The sequence below is a fragment of the Gavialis gangeticus genome, unplaced genomic scaffold (assembly GCF_001723915.1).
Source record: "Gavialis gangeticus isolate Ggan-Ray unplaced genomic scaffold, GavGan_comp1, whole genome shotgun sequence".
NCBI classification, from domain to species: Eukaryota; Metazoa; Chordata; order Crocodylia; family Gavialidae; genus Gavialis; species Gavialis gangeticus.
The window spans coordinates 11,408,988-11,428,242 of NW_017728980.1; the positions used below are offsets into that span (position 1 = coordinate 11,408,988).

At 47.1% G+C, this 19,255-nt stretch overlaps 1 protein-coding gene across 2 annotated transcripts in view; it reads right to left on the reverse strand.

The window, feature by feature from the left end:
* The window catches only part of SORL1 (sortilin related receptor 1), a 98,416-nt gene that overhangs the window by 56,722 nt on the left and 22,439 nt on the right, over window positions 1-19,255 (reverse strand). For both annotated transcript variants that reach the window (XM_019509976.1, XM_019509969.1), the window contains exons 4-12: window positions 17,875-18,036; window positions 14,694-14,761; window positions 13,472-13,652; window positions 10,458-10,559; window positions 8,881-9,050; window positions 8,061-8,253; window positions 6,196-6,313; window positions 5,539-5,612; window positions 1,882-1,970 (exon numbers count right to left, since the gene is read on the reverse strand). In XM_019509976.1, coding sequence (XP_019365521.1) covers window positions 1,882-1,970; window positions 5,539-5,612; window positions 6,196-6,313; window positions 8,061-8,253; window positions 8,881-9,050; window positions 10,458-10,559; window positions 13,472-13,652; window positions 14,694-14,761; window positions 17,875-18,036 — 1,157 coding nt within the window. The remainder of the gene's footprint in view (window positions 1-1,881; window positions 1,971-5,538; window positions 5,613-6,195; window positions 6,314-8,060; window positions 8,254-8,880; window positions 9,051-10,457; window positions 10,560-13,471; window positions 13,653-14,693; window positions 14,762-17,874; window positions 18,037-19,255) is intronic.

Here is a 19,255-nt window from a genome sequence, read left to right on the forward strand (position 1 = left end):
TTTTGTTGAAAGAATCACTTATGCCCAAAAAAACTCTAAAGGCTTTAAGACTAATATTAAAAAAAACACACACACACACACACACAGTACATGGAGCAGTGGCACAATGTGTCCCGCTGCAAACCACACAAGCAGGAGCATGCACCGTGGCACACAGTAGCAGCACAAATTTGTGCAGCTACTATTTGTGCTGCTACAAATGCACGCCCCTGCTCATGTAGACATGGCCCAGGAGTCTTTTCCCCCAGCAATCCAAAGCTCTTTGCAATTTTCCACCATTATTTAGTCAGCTGCAGGCCTAATTCAGCAAAGTCATGCTGGTGAATCCTATACCACATATGGGTGCAAGTGGTTTCAAGTTCTTAAGCTTGTAAATGAGCCAAAGTAATGATATAGGCTCAGCAGGAGCACGGATCTTAGAAAACCAGAGAAAAAGCCATTCTTTGCCATGCACATTGCGCTCACAACAGTGCAGGGCTGGGTGTGATTAGTGGGGAAGTGAGTGAGGCAACACACTGAAAATCAGCTGAGTTGCTGCTGTAAGTATCATGAAAGGTGACTGACAATCCAGCGGACAAGGATGGGATCCCAGAAACCGGGGAGAGAGCCAGCGATCAGCCAGGGGTATGGAGAAACTGAGAACTGAAAGGGAAAAGTTTTGTGCCAGAGAGCGAAAGGAAGAGAATACACAACTTGGATAGAACGAACAGGGAACACATAGCTGCCAAAGAACCACGTGCTGCAATAAATGATGTTAATCAGGGCCTGGGATTAATGGTTAATAAATGGTATTCATGGCAAAGTATATGGTGCAGTCATGGACAGTGTGATGAAGCAGAACGAGCACCATTCTGGGTGCAAGAGACAAGTGATATTATTCAGGTTATACAATTAGATAAGAAGCCCAGGGAACTCACTGCCACAGGATAAACTGAGGCTGGAGTGGACACATAGTTTAGGTTAGATATTAGGAAAAACTCTTTCACAAGGAGGGTAGTAAAGCACTGGAATAAGCTACCCAGAGAGGTTGTGGGATCTTCACCCTTGGAGGTTTTTAAGACCCGGATAGACAAAGCCTTGGCTGGGATGATCTAGTTGGGGATGGTCCTACAGGGGGTTGGACTAGATGTGACCTCCTAAGGTCCCTTCCAGCCCTCGTTGTCTGTTATTCTAGATGAGAAACTCCAGGATAAATATCAAATGCCACAGGTTCTGGTAAAATTTGCTGCTGTTTCTGTAAGAGGCAGGGGGGTGGCTGTTTATAAAACACCGGTACTAAATTACAAGCAGACGTTCAGTTGTGGTGTGAGCAACGCTGAGTCTAACAGAAGATTTGGCTACACGAGGTCTTCTGCTGCCTGCAACTCCTCTGCCACTGCACTCGGTGACAAGGGCTCAGCTCTGCTGATACTGCACTGGCACAAAATGAGAAGTGAAAGGATGTTCTTGAGGATAAACTGGGACTCAGTGACCTGCTTGCACCTCCTGGCCCTGCCACAGATTCCTGTATGAACGTCCTGTCTGTCTCAGTCCCCTCTGTACAATGGGGGATAATGCTCCACAGAGGTACTGTGAAGAAAGCCATTCATGTCGGTAAAGCGCACCACGCCAGTAACAACCGGGTCCGCGTATGTACAAAGACAGGCGATGCAAAGAACACCCGCACCGAAGAACATCTCTCGGGCACCACAGCTTATTCCTGTTCTCCCAGTGAGAAATTTCTCCCAAGAATTTAAAATAAGGGACAGGGGAGAAGTTAACGGGTGAGTTATCAAGACAAAACTAAGGGGTTACTTAACATGATGCACTTGTTTTCTTGAGCTCAGATCTCTTGCACGTTCTCTCATCTCAGTCAACAGATGCCAGGCTTGAGTAACTTACTTGAGCTGGTCTGTCTCTGTGCCCTCTGTTATTGCCACAAGAATGCCACCGTGGTCCCCCCATGTATAATAATGGGGTCCAGAGAGTGCCTGAAAAAGGAAGCAAGCATAGAGGGAGAACATCAATTAAAGAGGGTTGTGGTTGCCAGGAGATGGGATTATAAAGCGTCACATCGACCATAAGATATAGCCCCAAAGGGTCCCAAGTCTTCCAAGTACATACCACGTGCTTAATATTAAGCCTAGGCTTAGGTTACACTGGAGTCTCAACAAAGCTTTGCAGGAGAAAACCCTTGTTAGGACACAGCTTTGTAAGAGATAACGCCTGACCCCTGCTGACTTCCAGGCCTGCTGAGCTGAGCCCAGTATCAGGGACCACTGGGGACTCAAGTGTTTATGGGCCAAGGTCTGGTGCCAGGTCAGCAGTATCACTCTGACTTTACACAGCTGGAACCAAGAGCAGAACTGCACCCCAGCCGCTGCTTCTCCTCTCATTGACTTGGCTGTAAACACGGAGAATCAAGCCCCAAAGCCTAGACAGCTTGGCAGATATGAAGCAGAGACTTGCTGATTTTCAAAAAAGATTGCAGCTGAGTTTCTTTTTGAGCCTGCAAGACTTCATCAAAATTTAAATGTAAGCAATGCTGGGACATGCAAAAAAAGACCCAAGAGACAGTTCACACTTCTGCCCACAGAAGAACTGTCATATTTCACACCCACTCACAGCTCTATTTACCGACCAAAACCATAGATGCATCTTCCCTTCCTATCCAGAGAGCTGAAGCCAGTTTGGTATGAAAACAAACCAAGTGCATATTTGACTGTGCCTTCGGTATGCTCCAGCACACTTGGGGACTTGTTTGCAAGGGGCATTCTCTGAATATTTGCTTGTTTTCCTCTTCAGGAAACAGTATCAGGACTGGGGACACCAGTAAGCCTTCCAGCCTGCTTTCACACAGCTGCTTGCCAGAACAGAGAGGCAGAAGCTGAACTGCTGTCACGCAGACACAAAATTAAAATGCTCGGTCATTCCCCGCCCCCCCACTCCCCTCCCGTCCTTGGCATCACCTCACTGCAGAAAGAGGAAGAGTTGCACAATTGCACTGAATAACTGAGAAGCTGGGGTCCAGCCGGGGACACTGCAGCTCCCTCCCCTGCCCAGTCTAGTCTTGTGTATTTGCAAGGAGTGCAATGTGACGGCCCAGCATGAAGAGCGTATGTGCCTATCTCTTTTTTTTTTTTAAATAATCAACACTTTTAGGTTTTTCACAGTGCTCCCTTGGAAAGAAACTCAGCTCCCTAGTTGCTTCCCTGATATGATGACTCTCTCAAGGACAGCCATCCTCTGCATAAGACTGTATGTTGGCAACAAGGAAACCAGCGGCCTGTTCCCATCACTGTCCCGGCTGCCCAGATGTTAAGCAAACCATGCACCACTTACTGGGAGGAAAAGGAGGCAGTTTTATTCACAGGATTTTAAACAGCTTACAGATGTTGAAACCCCATACTACACTAACAGCAGACTGTTCAGGCAGACCACAAACTCTGCCACAGACCAGGACACCCACTTTGCGAGCAGCATCCAACTCTCGTCAACTGAGAGCGACGTCCCGTTCCAATCGAAGAAGCCAAAGGGCTTTCAGGCACTCATGTGGGCAGAAAATGCTGGGGTTTGTCTGAGATTTGTCCACAAGCCTCAAATATACCATCCTTAAATAAACAGCTAAATTGACCGGTTACAGCACAGCCTGCCAGCTGCCTGCGATAACTCGGGTCAAAGTGACACTGAGAATAAGAGGAATGTACATTAAGAACCATCAAATCCTAGGAAATGAGGGTGGGAAGGGAGCTCAGGAGGTCACATCTAGTCCAACCCCCTGCTCCAAGCAGGACTATCCCTAACTAGATCATCCCAGCCAAGGCTTTATCTAGCAGGGTCTTAAAAACCTCCAAGGATGGAGAGTCTACCACCTGTCTGGGTAACCTCTTCCAGTATTTTACTTCCCTTCTAGTAAGAAGATTTTCTCCTAATATCTAACCTAAACTGCCCTTGCTGCAACATGAGTCCATTGCTCCTTGTTCTGTCATCTGCCACCACTGAGAACAGTCCAGCTCCAGCCACTTTGCAACCTCCCTTCAAGTAGCTGAAGGCTGCTATTAATCCCCTCTGTCTTCTCTTCTAAATAAGCCCAGTTCCCTCAGCCTCCCCCCACAAGTCATGTCCCCCAGCCCCCTAACCATTTTTGTTGCCCTCTGCTGGACTCTCTCCAACTTGTCCATGTCCCTTCTGTAGTGGGGGGCCCAAACCTGGACACTGGACTCCAGATGTGGCCTCATCAGTGCTGAACAAAGGGGAATAATCATTTCTCTTGATCTGCTGGCAACACTCCTACCAATGCAGCCCAGGATGCCGGTAGCCTTCTTGGCAACAAGGGCGCACTGCTGGCTCATATTCGGCTTCTTGTCCACTGTCACCCCCAGGTCCTTTTCCGCAGAGCTGCCGCCCACCCAGTCAGCCCCCAGCCTGTACCGGTGCATGGGATTGCTCTGTCCCAAGTGCAGGACTTTGCACTTGTCCTTGTTGAACCTCATGAGATTTCTTTTGGCCCAATCCTCCAATTTGTCGAGGTCACTGAATCCTGTCCTCCAGCTTATCTACTACTCCCCCCAACTTTTGATTTGATTCTGTTTCCCCAAGCCCCCCTCCCTCTCCCTCTCCCTCTCCCAGTGACAGCACTCGCTCAGTGATGTCCCAATCTGTGCTATTATTATTGTATTGATTTATGTATTACACAAGTACACAGCCGTGCTCAACAGATCAAGGCCCTGTGCAGGCAAACAGGGACATACAGTCCCTGTTTGTCCCACAAAGAAGCTTACAGCGTAGAGGAGCAAAGAAAATACAGGCAATGGCATCGCCGTTGCTTGCCAGGTACAGGACAAAGTTGTAATCTCTCCTGATTAAGTGATGTGTTGCAGGAGTCTGTGGTACAGCTGGGAAATGAACACAGTGCTCTTGTGTTTGAATCCAATGCTTTACCCACAAGACCAACCTTTCCAACCCTCTTGCCTCAATGCACCCGCCTGTGCCCTGCTGCTTTTGAAGTTTCAACCACAGCAATCGCTAGCGGCGAGCAACGTGCCAGTTTCCCATTCCACCGATTGCTCCAATCTGCAAATCTTTCGTTTGGGCATTTTGCTTTAACAAATGTGAACGCGCTGCATATCAACGCTATGCCCACGTGTTGTGCAGACTTGACAAACATTTTGGAGAACTCTGCAGTAAAGAAATTAAAACGGGCCCTTTTCTTGCTTTTACTGTTCCAAGCCCTTTTACAGTTGAAATGAGATGACCACAATAGCTCACACAGCAGCATCTGTCAGACTGGATATTGATTTCTGAGTACGGGAGTGGAACCTGGAAACATTTGTCATATGCTAAAAGCTCTTTTAAACTTTGCTTCTGGGGTATTTGGGGTATTTAACTTAAACTCCCTAATCTGCACATGTGTGAGCATATTCAGTATGTGCAGGTCACCTTTAAAACTTAATACAGCATATATAATAGTCATATACCAGTGCTATGCTTCCCCTCACCCCAAAAATATACCTTTTTGGCTACGTTGTCATGCTGGTTTAATGAAAATAGCATCCTTACCTCTCTCCACCTTGCTCCAGCACTGCTTGAAACATAGACGTTTGTCTTGCTCGCCATGTTCCTGCCAACTGACCCTAAGAGAATGAGAACGTAATTCTTCTTGACATATCCAACTGGGTTACTTAAAATGAAACCACCACCATTAAACTATTGTTATTTGCCAGCGTTGGAGAGTTAGGTTTCCACACTGTTAATCAGGTGCTTTTAAGTAACGAATTAATAGGATTATTGCAAGTTTTAAAAAGAATCAGGGAAAACACAAAAAGTATAAAAGACGTATGATCAGATGAAACCTACTCTTTGCATTCCAAATATCCCACATAACGAGGTTTCTATAATAAAGTGATACGTGAGTCAAGTATTAGTGTCTATAAGCCTTTAAACAAACCTTTGGGTTGATTGTGAGAGGGAGGGAGGAAGAGAATAAAGTGTGAAGTGTTTCTACTTTGAACAATAACACACCCAAATTTATACGCAGCAATAACAGTAGCAGGTAAGCGGAGCAAAGGGGACTGCAAAACACACATTTTAATTGCATTTTTAATATACTCAATATTGTCAATACAGGTAAGGGCTAAATACCACTTAAAAATACTTTGCACCCTCTAGTCAGCAGACAAAGCTCCTCACCGGATCAGGCCCTTAAGAAGACCATACCTGTAGCAATGATCAGTCCTGGAGCAGACTCTTTGGAGAGGATGGGCATTCTGCGTAGCTGGAAGTTAAGCAGCTGGCTCAGTCTCTGGGCCAGGTGAAGAGAGCAGCCCTGGGAAAACTAGAAGAGCAAAACGCAATTGCGATTATGAAAGGCTTTTGACGTGCCTCAAAACATTAGTGAATCCAGGGTCTCCATGACCCCAGAAGGGATGAAAACCTTCGTGCCTTTGTCACTTCAGGCAACGTACACCAGCAAAACTTACAATTCCAGCTGGTACCCAACTCTGTCGCATGCTGCCTCAGCAAAATTGGCTCCCCATACATGCAAACCTGTGCTCTATGCCCTGCCCTGGCTTTCCAGACAATATCTAGTCAAATTTAAGGCTGCAAACTTCATCTCCATGACTCTCAATGAACTGGATGCAGCAGGGTCTCAATGACCACCTACAACCCCAAGGTGAAGGCACAGGCAGACAGCTCCACTCCTCTAACCCAGTGCAACTCCCTGTAATACGGACAATGCTTGCTTAGGCAGAAGACAGCTTCCTCAAGGGCTGGCCCGAGACCCTAGAACCAACCCTCACCAGAACAAAGGACCATAATAAACCGCATCACCTTCCTTTGCAAGTGCAAGCTGCATTTCTTTTAACCTTATCACAGCTCAAATACACGGCAGCATGTGTGCGTGCAAGCATTATTTCAACCAGAAACTCCATAAAAGCCCTCCGCTGAACACATTTCTCCTTCTCTGAGGAGGACGAGAGAATAAGCACATGGCAGATGTTGGTTACACTGCTTAATGTGCTGCTGCGAGACGCTCCGAAAATATGAGCATGTGTAAAAACCCACGCTGGGATGAATTATCCTCTTTTTACAAAGAGGAAGAACCTGAAGCCTGGAGAGAGGAAGTGACTTGCCCAAGAGCACCCAGCAAGACTCTGACTTTCATTACTGGACTGTGCTTCCTCTCCACTGGGAGAGCTGGGTCCCTGCAGCAAGAGACTGCTCTGGGGTTTCGCAGTCGACTAGGACACAAGAGATCCAAGTACCATGTCTGGTCTGCTGTGTTTCAGCACCCAGTCCTCTCTGCTGTGTGCTGCTGGTGCAGGTGAATACCTCACCCTCATCTGGGTAGCTAAAACTGGCAGTGACATCAGTAGGGGACCAAGGTAGCGAGGAGATGGGGAAAGGATGCTCTTTACATGCTCTTCCTCCATTCCACATATCCCTGAAGAAGGTAGCCCTGCATTCAGTTTCCCTACTGAAGTCAGGAGGAGTTTGGTCACTGATTTCAGTGGGGCCAAGAGTTCACCTGGGATGTCTTCAAACTGGTCCATCCTCACACTCCTTTCATAGCCTTTTCTGCAGCTGGCACCCATGCTCTTCACAAGGGGAAGAGAAGAGCTTGTCCAAGAATCGACTGAAACACGCTGGCTGGGGAAAGAGTGGATGAGCTTTCATCTCAGCACTTACCCAACCTTTCAGCAGGGTCCTAGAGGACACTGAACTGATGCTTGCCTGCAAATGCACCACACTGAGGTCTCAGCTCCCAAACTCCCATGTGACTTTTGCTATTATGGGCTGCTCCACCCTGATCTCCACCCTTTCTGCTTAAAAGTTTCATTTTACCACCAGAGCTCAGCCACAGGCAGCCCTGTAGGGACTGACAAAGGTTCAGACTCTGCAATAAAAGTGGTCAGGGTTTCATGGTGATTCCCAAGGTAGGGAACAAGAGGTTATGCCACTCCCAGATTCACAGAAGTTAGGGGCCGGAAGGGCCCTCCTGAGATCATCAGATCCAGCCCCGCTGCACTTGGGCAGGAAAGACAGTGGGGTCGAATGACCCGGTTCTGCTTGCTTGTTACCTCGCAGTTGATTTTTTCTCCGTAGCGCGTGTATGCCGGGGCCTGCAGAAACTCCCAGGTCCCCCCTTTGTCAAAGGTGATGACGGACCTCATGTTCTCTTCGCTGAAGGAGCCGTTTATCAGCGTGGTGATGTACACGCCCCTCACACCTTCAACTCGGTGGAAGTCTGCAAAAGGCTCGTTGGCAAAATACCTGCCAAGAAATGCAAGCCTGTGACGTCTGCTTTTAACTGCCACGGAGCACCAGGGAGGTACTTTTAAAATCCAGGATCACTCTCTGCCCACAAAAACACCCAAATCAAACGCAGCATGAAAGACAACACACTGGAGAGACGGCTGCCAAGGTGGCCATGTACCTTTGAACTCTCTGATGAGAGGGGATAGGTATGTTTGACAATCGAGCACCCAGCTCCATGATGTGCTTCATGGTGTCGACTCCTCAGAGGCAGTCGTACTAATCCTCCACTGGCACATTTTGCTTTACCCCTTCGCTATCGACAGAGACGCATGCAGGAACTTGGTTTCATGGTTCAATCCTAACCCCAGCTCCTCTACTGACTGGCTCTGCAAGCTAAAATGAATCGCTAAACAACTCTCCCTCACCTGCAAAACGGGGTTGATGCTCATCTACTCCAGGGCGCTGTGGAGTTGAATATGTTTGCAACGTGAGCTGAAGCTTTCTATAACTGTCTATGAGTTGGCGTCGTTGGGTTTCCCCTCCGCACAGCAACCTTGCCATGAAATTCCCAGTGTAACCCATGGTAGATGCCCCAAGCCACCCAGCCGCTGCGCCTGCTGTCATTAGCCAGCCTGTCCTTACCTGACCAGGGTATCGCTGCCTGCTCCTCCGGGGCTATAGTACAGCACGTTCTCTAAAGACAGTGAAAACCTCAGTCCTTCTGCTTCTGAGATGTACAGGTTGGTGCGGTTGTTACTGTGGCTGACGCACACAAACACCTGGTCCTCGGATGCGTCGGCAATGTAGTACTCCTGAGGGACGCAAACAACACAAACGACGTTCGTTTAGCTTACCGCTCCATGTTTGTCCTCCCCCCCAGCCTTTTTTTTCCTTTTAAATCTCTGTGTTTCTTTCCCCAAGTCTCAAGCATTTGTTATTTCCTCTCAGACGCCTGGAAGCCAATCCTCCCTCCACCCATGTTCGGCTTCTCCACTTGGCAGATGAATGCCGAACCTCCGCTTTTTGCGCAAGTGAGTTTTGCCTCCAAATCCACCCTCAAAGAGCTGCTCCTCCGTGGAGCAGGCCAAAAAAAAAGATTAGCACTGCAACAATGGGAGAACTCATCCAGCTCTCTCCAACCCACCGAGCCCTGCCTCTGCCTGATCCGTATGTCTGGATCGGCGTGAGACGGCGACCTCCTAAAGGCAGTAAACGTGTTTGCCAAGTGTTGAGTGTCTACCTAGTTCTCACCAAAATACTAAGGCACCCCAGCTCTCTTGTACTCACTCTAGCTTTGGGAAGCAGTGGTATCACTGGAGGCTGGATTTAGTAGGATAATATCCCCAAGCTCTTTGAAACTTCAGTCACTCCCTAGAGCTCACTGCTGCAGCAGCAAAAGGAAAAGCACTAGCTGGCCTGTGCTGTGAAAGAAGTAGCCCTGTCTTCAGTGTGGCACAGCTCTTGCTCTGCCCAAAGGGAAGATCTTGGAAGCAGGATGCCACAGTGGGCCCAATTGCTCCCCAGTAGGAGGAGAAACCATGCACACTGCCACAGCCAACAGCATGTCAGCTCTCCCACTATGCTGCCACCCCCTGCCATAGGCTCGTGAACAAGGTGGATGCAGCACAGTCCTAACCTACCACCATCTCCCGTGGGGAGGCTGGAATCCAGGCTGGTACTGGCAGAGGACATTTTTCCTCTTCCTGCAATTGCAAGGACTATTATGCTAAGTGCCTGCATCTGGGAAGAGAAGACTCTTACATCCACACTTGGCTAGCTGCAATTGAGGCTTTTAAGTACAATGCAAATAATCTTGTGTTCCCCACACATGGAAACCAATTTCTTGGGACGCACAGCAATGCTCTCACAATCCTGAATCCAAGAGACAGAGCCTTGCAGGTTTACGCTAATTTAAAAACAGGTAAAAATTGTGCCTAATAAAAAGCCCATCAACATTTTGCTACTTAGAATGAAAAAAGGGCCTGATTTTGCAAGGACTCATGGGCACAAGTGATTTGATTCTGGTTTGCAATCCTGTTTTTCCCAATGGACATCATTGCTATCAGCTTCTCTTCTATGCCAAACATGAGAAAGGACAAACTGTTCAGAACTGATTTTACTACCAAGCTAACTACTGCAGTGTTTAGGTCGAAGCAGAAATGCTGTTGCAATCCCTTAGATATCTATGGAGGAAGGATGAATAAAGAGTTCCCATTTACCTTAATCGGATGCCTGGTTACAAACTGTGCAGCTTGCATTGGCTTGCGGTTGAAGGAGACCCACAGCTGAACTGAAGACTGCTGCTGGCCACCCAAGAAATGCTGGGAGGAAGGGCAGGGAGGAACATGTCAGGACTCTCTTTTATGTCTAAATTCATAATTGTCTGTAATACAGATGAAAAGCTGAACAGATGAAACTTAACAAAAAGCATGGTAGTAAAGTAGGCAAAGACCTGCTTGATGGAGTAATTTGATAGGACTTCCAACAAAATGGACTCTAAAAAAAACAGTTATGGCTTAACACCGTTCTCTGCAAATGTGAAACGTGAAACCGCTATGCCCTCACCCTAGCATATGTGGGAGTCTTTATTGCTAACATGGAAAACTGGCAACACTATACTTTTCTGCTTGCCCTGCAAAAAGTCAGTATTTACCCAGAAGATGCCTTAGATGCATACACCAGGTAGATCTAACTTAAAACCTATTTTGAATTTCCCTGTCCTTTACAGGAAAGAAAGCTGTGGTCCCTTTAAATACTCAATGTCAAGTCTGGAGTCAATATGTCACTGTCCTTATTGCTATTTTGCAATCTGGAGATCTCCCAACTCTCTGGTGATCAACTGTGTTGACCAATACTAATGTTCACCTCTCATCATCCTCCCATACAGGCAGACATTAATGTGATTCTTTTTCCATAGCTCTCCTCTTGCACATTAGCTATGCTTTAGTTTAGATATTTGCCTGCTTGGGATAAGTTTAACATGGACAGGCATCAAGTTAAGAAAAATCACATTCAGGATGTCTGAATACAGCACCCCGATGTCAGACACCTCAGTCTATATTTAGGTTCCAAAACAGGCGGCCACGGGATTTAACAGTAGTCAAGGGGGCTTTGTATCGCTGTAAGAGAAGCGCATAAGCATGGATGTAGATGCTTAGCTCAGTGTCACCAACTCCCCTCCAAAATCAAAAAAAAAATCAAATGAATCCCAAAATCTACTGCGTTTTTTAAAATCTCAAAACTTTTGCAACTTGCCTCATGAATTTGGAATGCGTCAGACCAGCAAAACTGCAACCTTCACGGTTCCAATTTCAATATTTTGGCTCACGTTAAAAAAAAACAACACATTTTCCTATTTGCTCATGAGTCTAAAGACTGTTACAACTGTGTAGCCAAGAGGACTGGAAACCATCCCCTTCCCATGCACCAGTGTTGTGAGAGCAAACAGCTTGAAGATGACAAGGTGCTCAGACACTACAGGTTCGGAGATAATGTACAAGAATCACCAGTAGAGAATGTAATGGACCAATAGTGGATCTCACAGGAGAACTGGAAAGCAAACTGGAGTCCTCCTGTTGGATTATTTCTCCATAAAGCAGTATGCAGTCACTATGCTTTTCGTTATGCCAATACAAAAACTAGACAGAGTATTCTGATTCTCTCAACTCATTGTGGGCTGAATCCCAGTAATATCGGGCCCAAATGCCAGGCCTACATACCCCAAAATGCGGTAGCTTTCCATTCTTGTGCAGGGTATTTTTTAGCAATCAAAACAGTCCTTCAAACAATTTTCCTGTTTGCTTTAGACATGACTGCATGATAAAGGCACTGTGCGGGTGTCAACGGTAAAGATGCTTACTACTCGCTGCTGTGGCATTCACACAGGAAGCAGCTTTGGGGAAGGACCCACTACAATGCGACTGTGAGCTGCTTTGCTTGTTAAAAGTGTCTTGGTGAAAGGGGGATGCTACAAAAATAGCAGGTTTGTCCTCTTTAAAGGAAAGAAAAGTTCAAGTTGACAAGTATCCTCCTGATGATCTAGTTGGGGCTGGTCCTGCTTTGAGCCGGGCGTTGGACTAGATGTGACCTCCTGAGGTCCCTTCCAACCCTCATTTTTATGATTTATGAACTGAACTATTGCAAATAGGCATCATCTTCCCCCAGCACCAGAAGTTAACTTCTGTCCTTTGGCTGGCTGGCAGCTGGGCTCTTCTCCCAGAGCTCTGGGACTTCAGAGACTGACCCGTTTCTGCCTTGCTTAAATCAAATCAATATAGGAAAATGCCACTGTTCCCATCCAATCTCATTTCAGCCCTGCACTGTGAAGAGGTCAGTCAGTTATGGTTCTCCTGAGCCTGGAAGGCCTGTCAGACTAGCACACCTGACAACACACATGTGAGAGATGGAGCTGCACTCACTTCTAGCTGACCTCCCAGCCCAAAAGCCCAGGCTCCCATTTACAGCTATGTCAGCTAAGAGTAGGCATCAGCATGAATCCAATGTCAGCTAAGAGTAGGCATCAGCATGAATCCAAAGCAAGGCTCAAACTTACACCTCAGGAGCGGTAGCAAGACACCACACCTCCGAGAGGAGGTAAGGAGGAGGGTTACTGTTGGCTTGTGCAGCAGACTTGGTAGCATCCCACCGCAGGAGCCATCCAGCCATTCTAGCTCACCTGTGCTAAGCTGAGGTGTCAAGCCAACTGCACCAAATCAAGAATGGTCTATCCAAACAGTTTGCTTGTCCACAAACCACGATGATGCTTTTGTGACCAAGTAAATGTAAAGTCTGCAAATATCTGGATTTAGATGCACCATTTCAACTTTGCAGACTTCTCACTCCAAGTCCCAGCACTGAGCAAAGGTCCTGGCTGGCATGTCCATGGTACTCATGTATTAATCTACTGTTTTTGGGGGGGGGTTGTATTTAAGACCCTCTTGTTAGCATTTACATTGTCAGGCCCTAAACAGCATTAAGCCAAGGTCACTAACTCCAGCTCACTCTTCTTTCTGAGTCTGTCAATAGGCTGATGAAACATTAAATGTTTTGCCTTCAGGTCCAAGAACATTCCCTTGTTTTCGTTACATCACTGATGAAGCTTGACTAACTATTGTCCATTGGTGTACTGTCAAAGTCAACTGAAGTCTTTCCCATTGACTTTAAAGAGTTCTAGAGCAGGCACTTGAAGTATAAGCTATTGACCCACCTGGTGACTTGCTTACATGTTACTTACCACTGTCTTTGTGGCAAAGAGATACTTGTCCCTGAACTGGAAGTCTTCCACTTCTTCCAGGATGATTTCTTTATTTTCCCTGGTTTGAAAGAAATCTGTGCTGCGAATGATAGTTGAAGACCCTGAAGGTTCATGCCGTTCTATGTAAACTGTATTTGGCTTATCATAAGGCTCAACGCCCCTTGGGGAGGGAGGAAAAAGAAATGGTATGTCAGTTTTTCATCTCACTTAGCTATTCAGATTGCACCAGTCATTTCAAACAAAGTCATTTAACAAGAGATGGGTTCAAACTCCACAATCTGGACTGGAGTTTTGAACATCATGATGGCACACGGTGAGCCCGGGGGCTTTGGCCCATCTCACGGTGAGAAGAAGAATCTGGGTCTGATGTAGGGTTCACTCCCAACTGAGGTCATGACATGGATGCACATTGGACCTCAAGGGCCTTTCTTCTGTTCGGTACCACTGATGTCAACGGGAGTTTGAGCACCAACTTTAACAGAGGTAAAATCAGGGTCTTTGAATGAAAGACCTTTTAAAATTTAGAGCAACTCCTCCCTGAGATCCCCACAGAAAATCCTGATACCGATGTTGTGCAGAAGCTGTTTAACATTGCACATCAAGACTAAATGATCACTTAAGCCAGAAAGTGGAAAAAAGCACAGCGTCCACCAGAAATCAGACAGCAAGTTTAGAGACCTCCCAAAAACGTTCTGTTTTGGCCAGTACACCTTATCTGTGCATAAAATCACTATGAAATCTTACTGAACAGTAAGTTTTAGAAGTGGTGCAGTGCCCCCCAACTCCAGAGTACAAAACAACCACAGAGGGTGCAAACAACACAAATACAAATGAAAAGTACTTGCCACTCTCATATTTTGCCTGAGCAGATCTGCTAACACTGATTCAGCTTCACACTGTTTAGGCTGGTGACAGCTGTCAGGACCCCAGCACTGTACGCACCAAGGTAAAGAAGCTCAAAGTACCGGTAGCTTTCTGCCGACCCACTTCTGCACCAAGCCCCCGTGATCAGCTCTTCCTGTTTAACAACTATGAGATCCACTTGCTACAGACCGAACTTTAGAAGGGAATGTTAAAGCACAGCTTTACACCTTGATATCTGCCCACATCTGTGCTCAAGTCCTCGGCAAAGGATGGGAGGAGAAGTGAGGAGAGAGAGGAAGAACAAAATGTGCCAGTGTGACAGCGGTGCAGTACATACCAAGAGAAAGATTTCACATGCTCCTGAATCATTATCCAGGTCTGACCAAAATCGTCTGATTTCCAAAGCTGCAATACAAAATGTCAGAGATACAAGTGAGTCTCACACATTGCAGCTCTCGTTTCCAAAATGTGTCAAACTGAAGGGTTAAATGCTGGAAATCTGCCAGCCCCGTGGTCAAACAGCAAGCTATGAACATGGTTGAGGTGTGGGCCTGTAGTCGGGCTTGAAGGACATGTCTGCTCTGCCTCCCTGCTGCACCTGGGTCTGCTGCCAGGAGCACGCCCCTCCCACTGGCTGAGCCGACTGCACACGGCAGCCAGGAAATTAGGTAGTGCAGCTGGCTGCGAGTGGTCCCCTGAGACCATGGCAGGAAGCGTACCCAATGCAGAGCCAAAGAGCCATTCAAGACCATGCTAAGCCTAATTTTGGGGCTCAGGTAAGCGGGGTGCAGGGTGAAGCAGGTGGGACGGTCCCCGGTGTGGTGCACAAGCTGTGTAGACAAACTCCAGGTGCCGCACCCCCATCTTCCCAGCATCCATTTGCTGCCATAAGCAGAAATGCTCCACTGGCTTGGTGCTGCAGGGTATGTACAAGAGTCACCTGCCACATCAAACGGCTACGCTCTTAGTCCCACCCTAAAACGATCGTGTGCTCCTGCCTGCATCCCTGCCGTTGTGGGCACTGAGCCAGAATTAGGAATAATCTCTCCTGATACATGGAAGGGTAAAACTATGACTAAAGCATCTGGGCTAGGAGAAAGCTCTGCTCTCTGTTTCTGTTACAATACCCAGAATCATGCTGACACTTAAATTTTCATAATTACATGCCTTCACCTAGGATGTACAAGAGGCTGGCGACTTTTCAGCTCCAAGATTCAGCTGGCTCAAAAAAGTTTAGTGGTCATAAGAAGATCAAGCATAGCTTATAAATGCATCACTGGTGCCCATTAGCAGCATCGTTAGGTGCACAGAGAGTGAAGGATTAAGCTCTTTGGCTCTGAATGAGTGGTACATGGCTGTAACAGTGCACTGTTCAGTGATTATGGACTGGCTACCGCCCTCTCTCAGCCCAAGCTTACCAGAATGGCATGTCTGATTGTTCTTGCAAGGAAAGATACCTGGGCCGTAGCCTTGATTTTTTTTCCATTTCAGAAATAGAAGCATTTAATCCTTCAATAATCATGGTCAGGCTCACCTTTTCTTCCCTGGCTCCTTCCTACTGCAGGTATCAAAACGCTTCAGCAAAGGTTAATTTAAGGCCTTGCAGAGAAGGGAAGTATTATCCCTGTCTGAGCTCCCAAAGTCAAGCAGCCAGTCAGCTGCAAAACAAGGAAGAGGACCCCAGAGGTGCTGACTCCCAGCCGACTGATCTAACCCCCCGATCAGCTCTGTCTGCATTATCACCTAGCCTGGCATCAAAAGCAAGCAAAAGCTGGAGAAAGACAGGAGCTAATTCGAAACCACACAGGTCTCCCCAGTGAGATGTAAGGGCTGCAAGTGAATGGCAAAGGACAGGGGAGAACCAACCAGCGCAGAAGCAGCGTAGAGCTGACATATGCAAAACCTGGTAGGTGCTGAATGTCAGGGGAAGAAGGAGATATGTCAAGCACAGAAGCAGCAAAAGTCATACGATTCAGCAGTATATGGCTGTGATCTGCAGTCCAGCCCTGAGATAGACCTGAGCAAGTTCCTCTAAACCAAAACAGCCTTTGGGGCAGCTCTGAATTAAGCCAGGAGTCACTTTGCCCCACAGCAGCAGGAGCAAAGTTGCTCAGGACAGCACAAAGGTGATATAAAATTCTGTTTTTCCCATGCCTGGTCTATGCCCTTCACACTGCGCCTCTCAGAGAGTATAACAAATAATCCAGCCTGCGGTGGCTCGCTGATTAGGCTGTAAAACAGCATTGGTTATTTATGTACTTTGCAGATGCATGTCTTTACTTACTTATAATTTATGCATTTGGGGTGGGGCTCTAGCTTAAAAAGACATGTCAAAACGTTAAATGCTCTAGCTGCACAGTTGTATAAAAGCATTCTCCTCTACCTGCAGCCAAAAGCAATCTGCACGGCAAGGCCAAATGCAAAGCCACAAACCCATGTTAAATGATCCAAAGGTCATTCCTGCCTTTGCTGGCAGCCTTCTGCTGTGAGTTACTATTGATGCAGTCTCAGAGGATTATAGGATGCAAAGGGAGGGGAGGACAGGGGGGAACCATTTGTAAAAATAAAACATCTTCCCTCCTAGCTGCCTGAGAGAGCAAACAGATTTAAATATTTAAAAGGGGATGTTCTGGCTAATTAGGGCTGCGTAGCGGTGAAGCACGCGCATGCACGCTCTAGTCCAGGGTGCAGAAACCATCACACAGTTATGGCCAGGGAGACAGCAAAACACAGCGCTATATGATACCGGTACGTGACCTTCTGAGATAAACCTCACGGCCACTGCTAAGGGTAAGGCCTACAGAGCATGGGGCAGTCTAGTGTTTCTGAGTGCCAACCCTCCCTGCTAGGTCTCAGCACATAAATTACAGATCATGCTGGTGCCTGAAGGAAATGGGACACGCACGAGCCGTCCTTCAGGTGAGCTGTAGCCAATCCCCCTCTGCCCTCCGTCTTTCTTGCATGAAACTTGATAGGCAGGACCGGAGAAGGAATGTTGTCCAGTAGCTATAGAAAAGGCCAGACAATGAGCACACCTGGGCTCATGCCCTGGCTCTGTCCCTGAACTGCTGTGTCGTCTTGAGTGAGACTATTAACCTCTTTGTGGGCCTCTTTCTCCCTCTGTGAAATGGGGATACTCGTATTTACCTATCTCCCAGACTCAGGTCATGAATGTTTGCAAGACAGTAAGGGATGGAGAGAGAGAGCTGCACCTACCTCCCCTGGCTAGGGAAAGGGGAGATCTTATTGTTAATACCAGAGTAACCATAGACCTTCGATGCCACAAAAATCATGAGAAAAATGATGGATGCGTGCCTGCCTGCAGGGAAGGATGGTGCAGGAAGCCAGTTTGAATCAAACCTTTCTTGATAGCTGTCGACGAAGGAAGTAGATACAGTGCAATGGGCACTGAGCACATCTCACAGCAAGCAGTCAAACAAGTATGTAACATTTTAGGCACTCAGTAAGACCGCAGAAGCGGTATGGCTTGGCACACCCATCTGGCTACAGCTTCTCACCTGTTTGTTAGGATGAGATCTATCAAAGCCCAAAACCAGGTTAGGGTTCCTGCTGTGCAAGAGAAGATCTGCTGCTCTGAAGGGAATAGAGAAGCCCTGAATACTGTTGCAGAAATCAGTCGTGATCCAGAGGTACTGGATGAAGACATCCACAAAGATGTACTGGAGAGGGGAAGGGGAAAAGGGAGCAAAACACAAAACCATGGTCAGACAATTATAATGATGAGCAGAACCTGATATGCTGAGACAGAAGGAGAAAGACGCTGGCAATAGAGACTGGAAGACAAAATCAGTGCATGCGGAAAACCAGCCTTCTCCCCCATTTCCAAGGGCACTATGCCGTCTGTGATCTGCAATATGAATAACTTGCCCTAAAGGCACTCCCAGAGTAAAAAAAAAAAAGAAGCAATATCTCAGGATCTAACCAGAGGACAAGCATGCAATATGCTACTGGCAGCCCTGTTCTGTGAGAGGGACAGAAAGACAGAACCATTTAAACCTATAACCATGGCAAAGCTGAAACTTTAGGAGAGAGCTGGAGTCTATCCGGTCTCCCAGCGGGTCTCTTAATTAGGTTTCAAACGCAAAGCCATCTTCTACCCTCAGTTAATATCCATGCAACCACGCTGAAGGCAGATACAACAGAAGGCAGGACTTAAGGATTCTGGTTGTGATTCTCCAGTACCCGGCTCCTGTGTTTGGGTCCAGCTGTGTTAAAGAAGTGTTAACGTGACACTGCATGAGCTAAAAAGAGTCCAACCTGCCTTACTGATCTCAAGGTACGTTTCCAAAGCTGGAATTCAAAACCCGCACATTTTCCCACGTGCAAACTCGGTTCGGAGTTGCTGGGACCCACAGAGCATGCACTAACCTAACAGGGCAACTTCCCACCTTAACACAGGTTTACTTCAGAGGGGAGTTCACGTAATGGCAAGGATGAGACAGTCAGTACGGCTTCCCCCATCCAAAGCTTTTGCTGCTGACAGCTAACTAGGAACCCATTTCAATGCTGGGAGCCCCAAAGAGGAGTTTGAATGTAAATAGGTTCACATTGATCTTAGGAAATACCAGGATGACACTCTTCCCTCCCATAGACACATTTAAGCTCCATGGTCTTGGATGCTCTACTAGTCGGAGAATCTCAACCTGACAGAGGGACCTGTTACCTGTTTGCCTTGGCTCTTCTCACCCTTGCCCCTTTACTTGCACTTAAAACCCATGCCAAAGGCACATAAAACCCAAGACACCCAGGCATTGTAGGTTCTCCTGCAGGAGAAATGAAAAACTATTGCCTGTGCATTTTTCCTGGAAACCTTTTTTGCCAGTTTTCTTGATCAAAAGTAATTTATAACCCCTGAGAGACAAATGTCTTCTTTTGCTG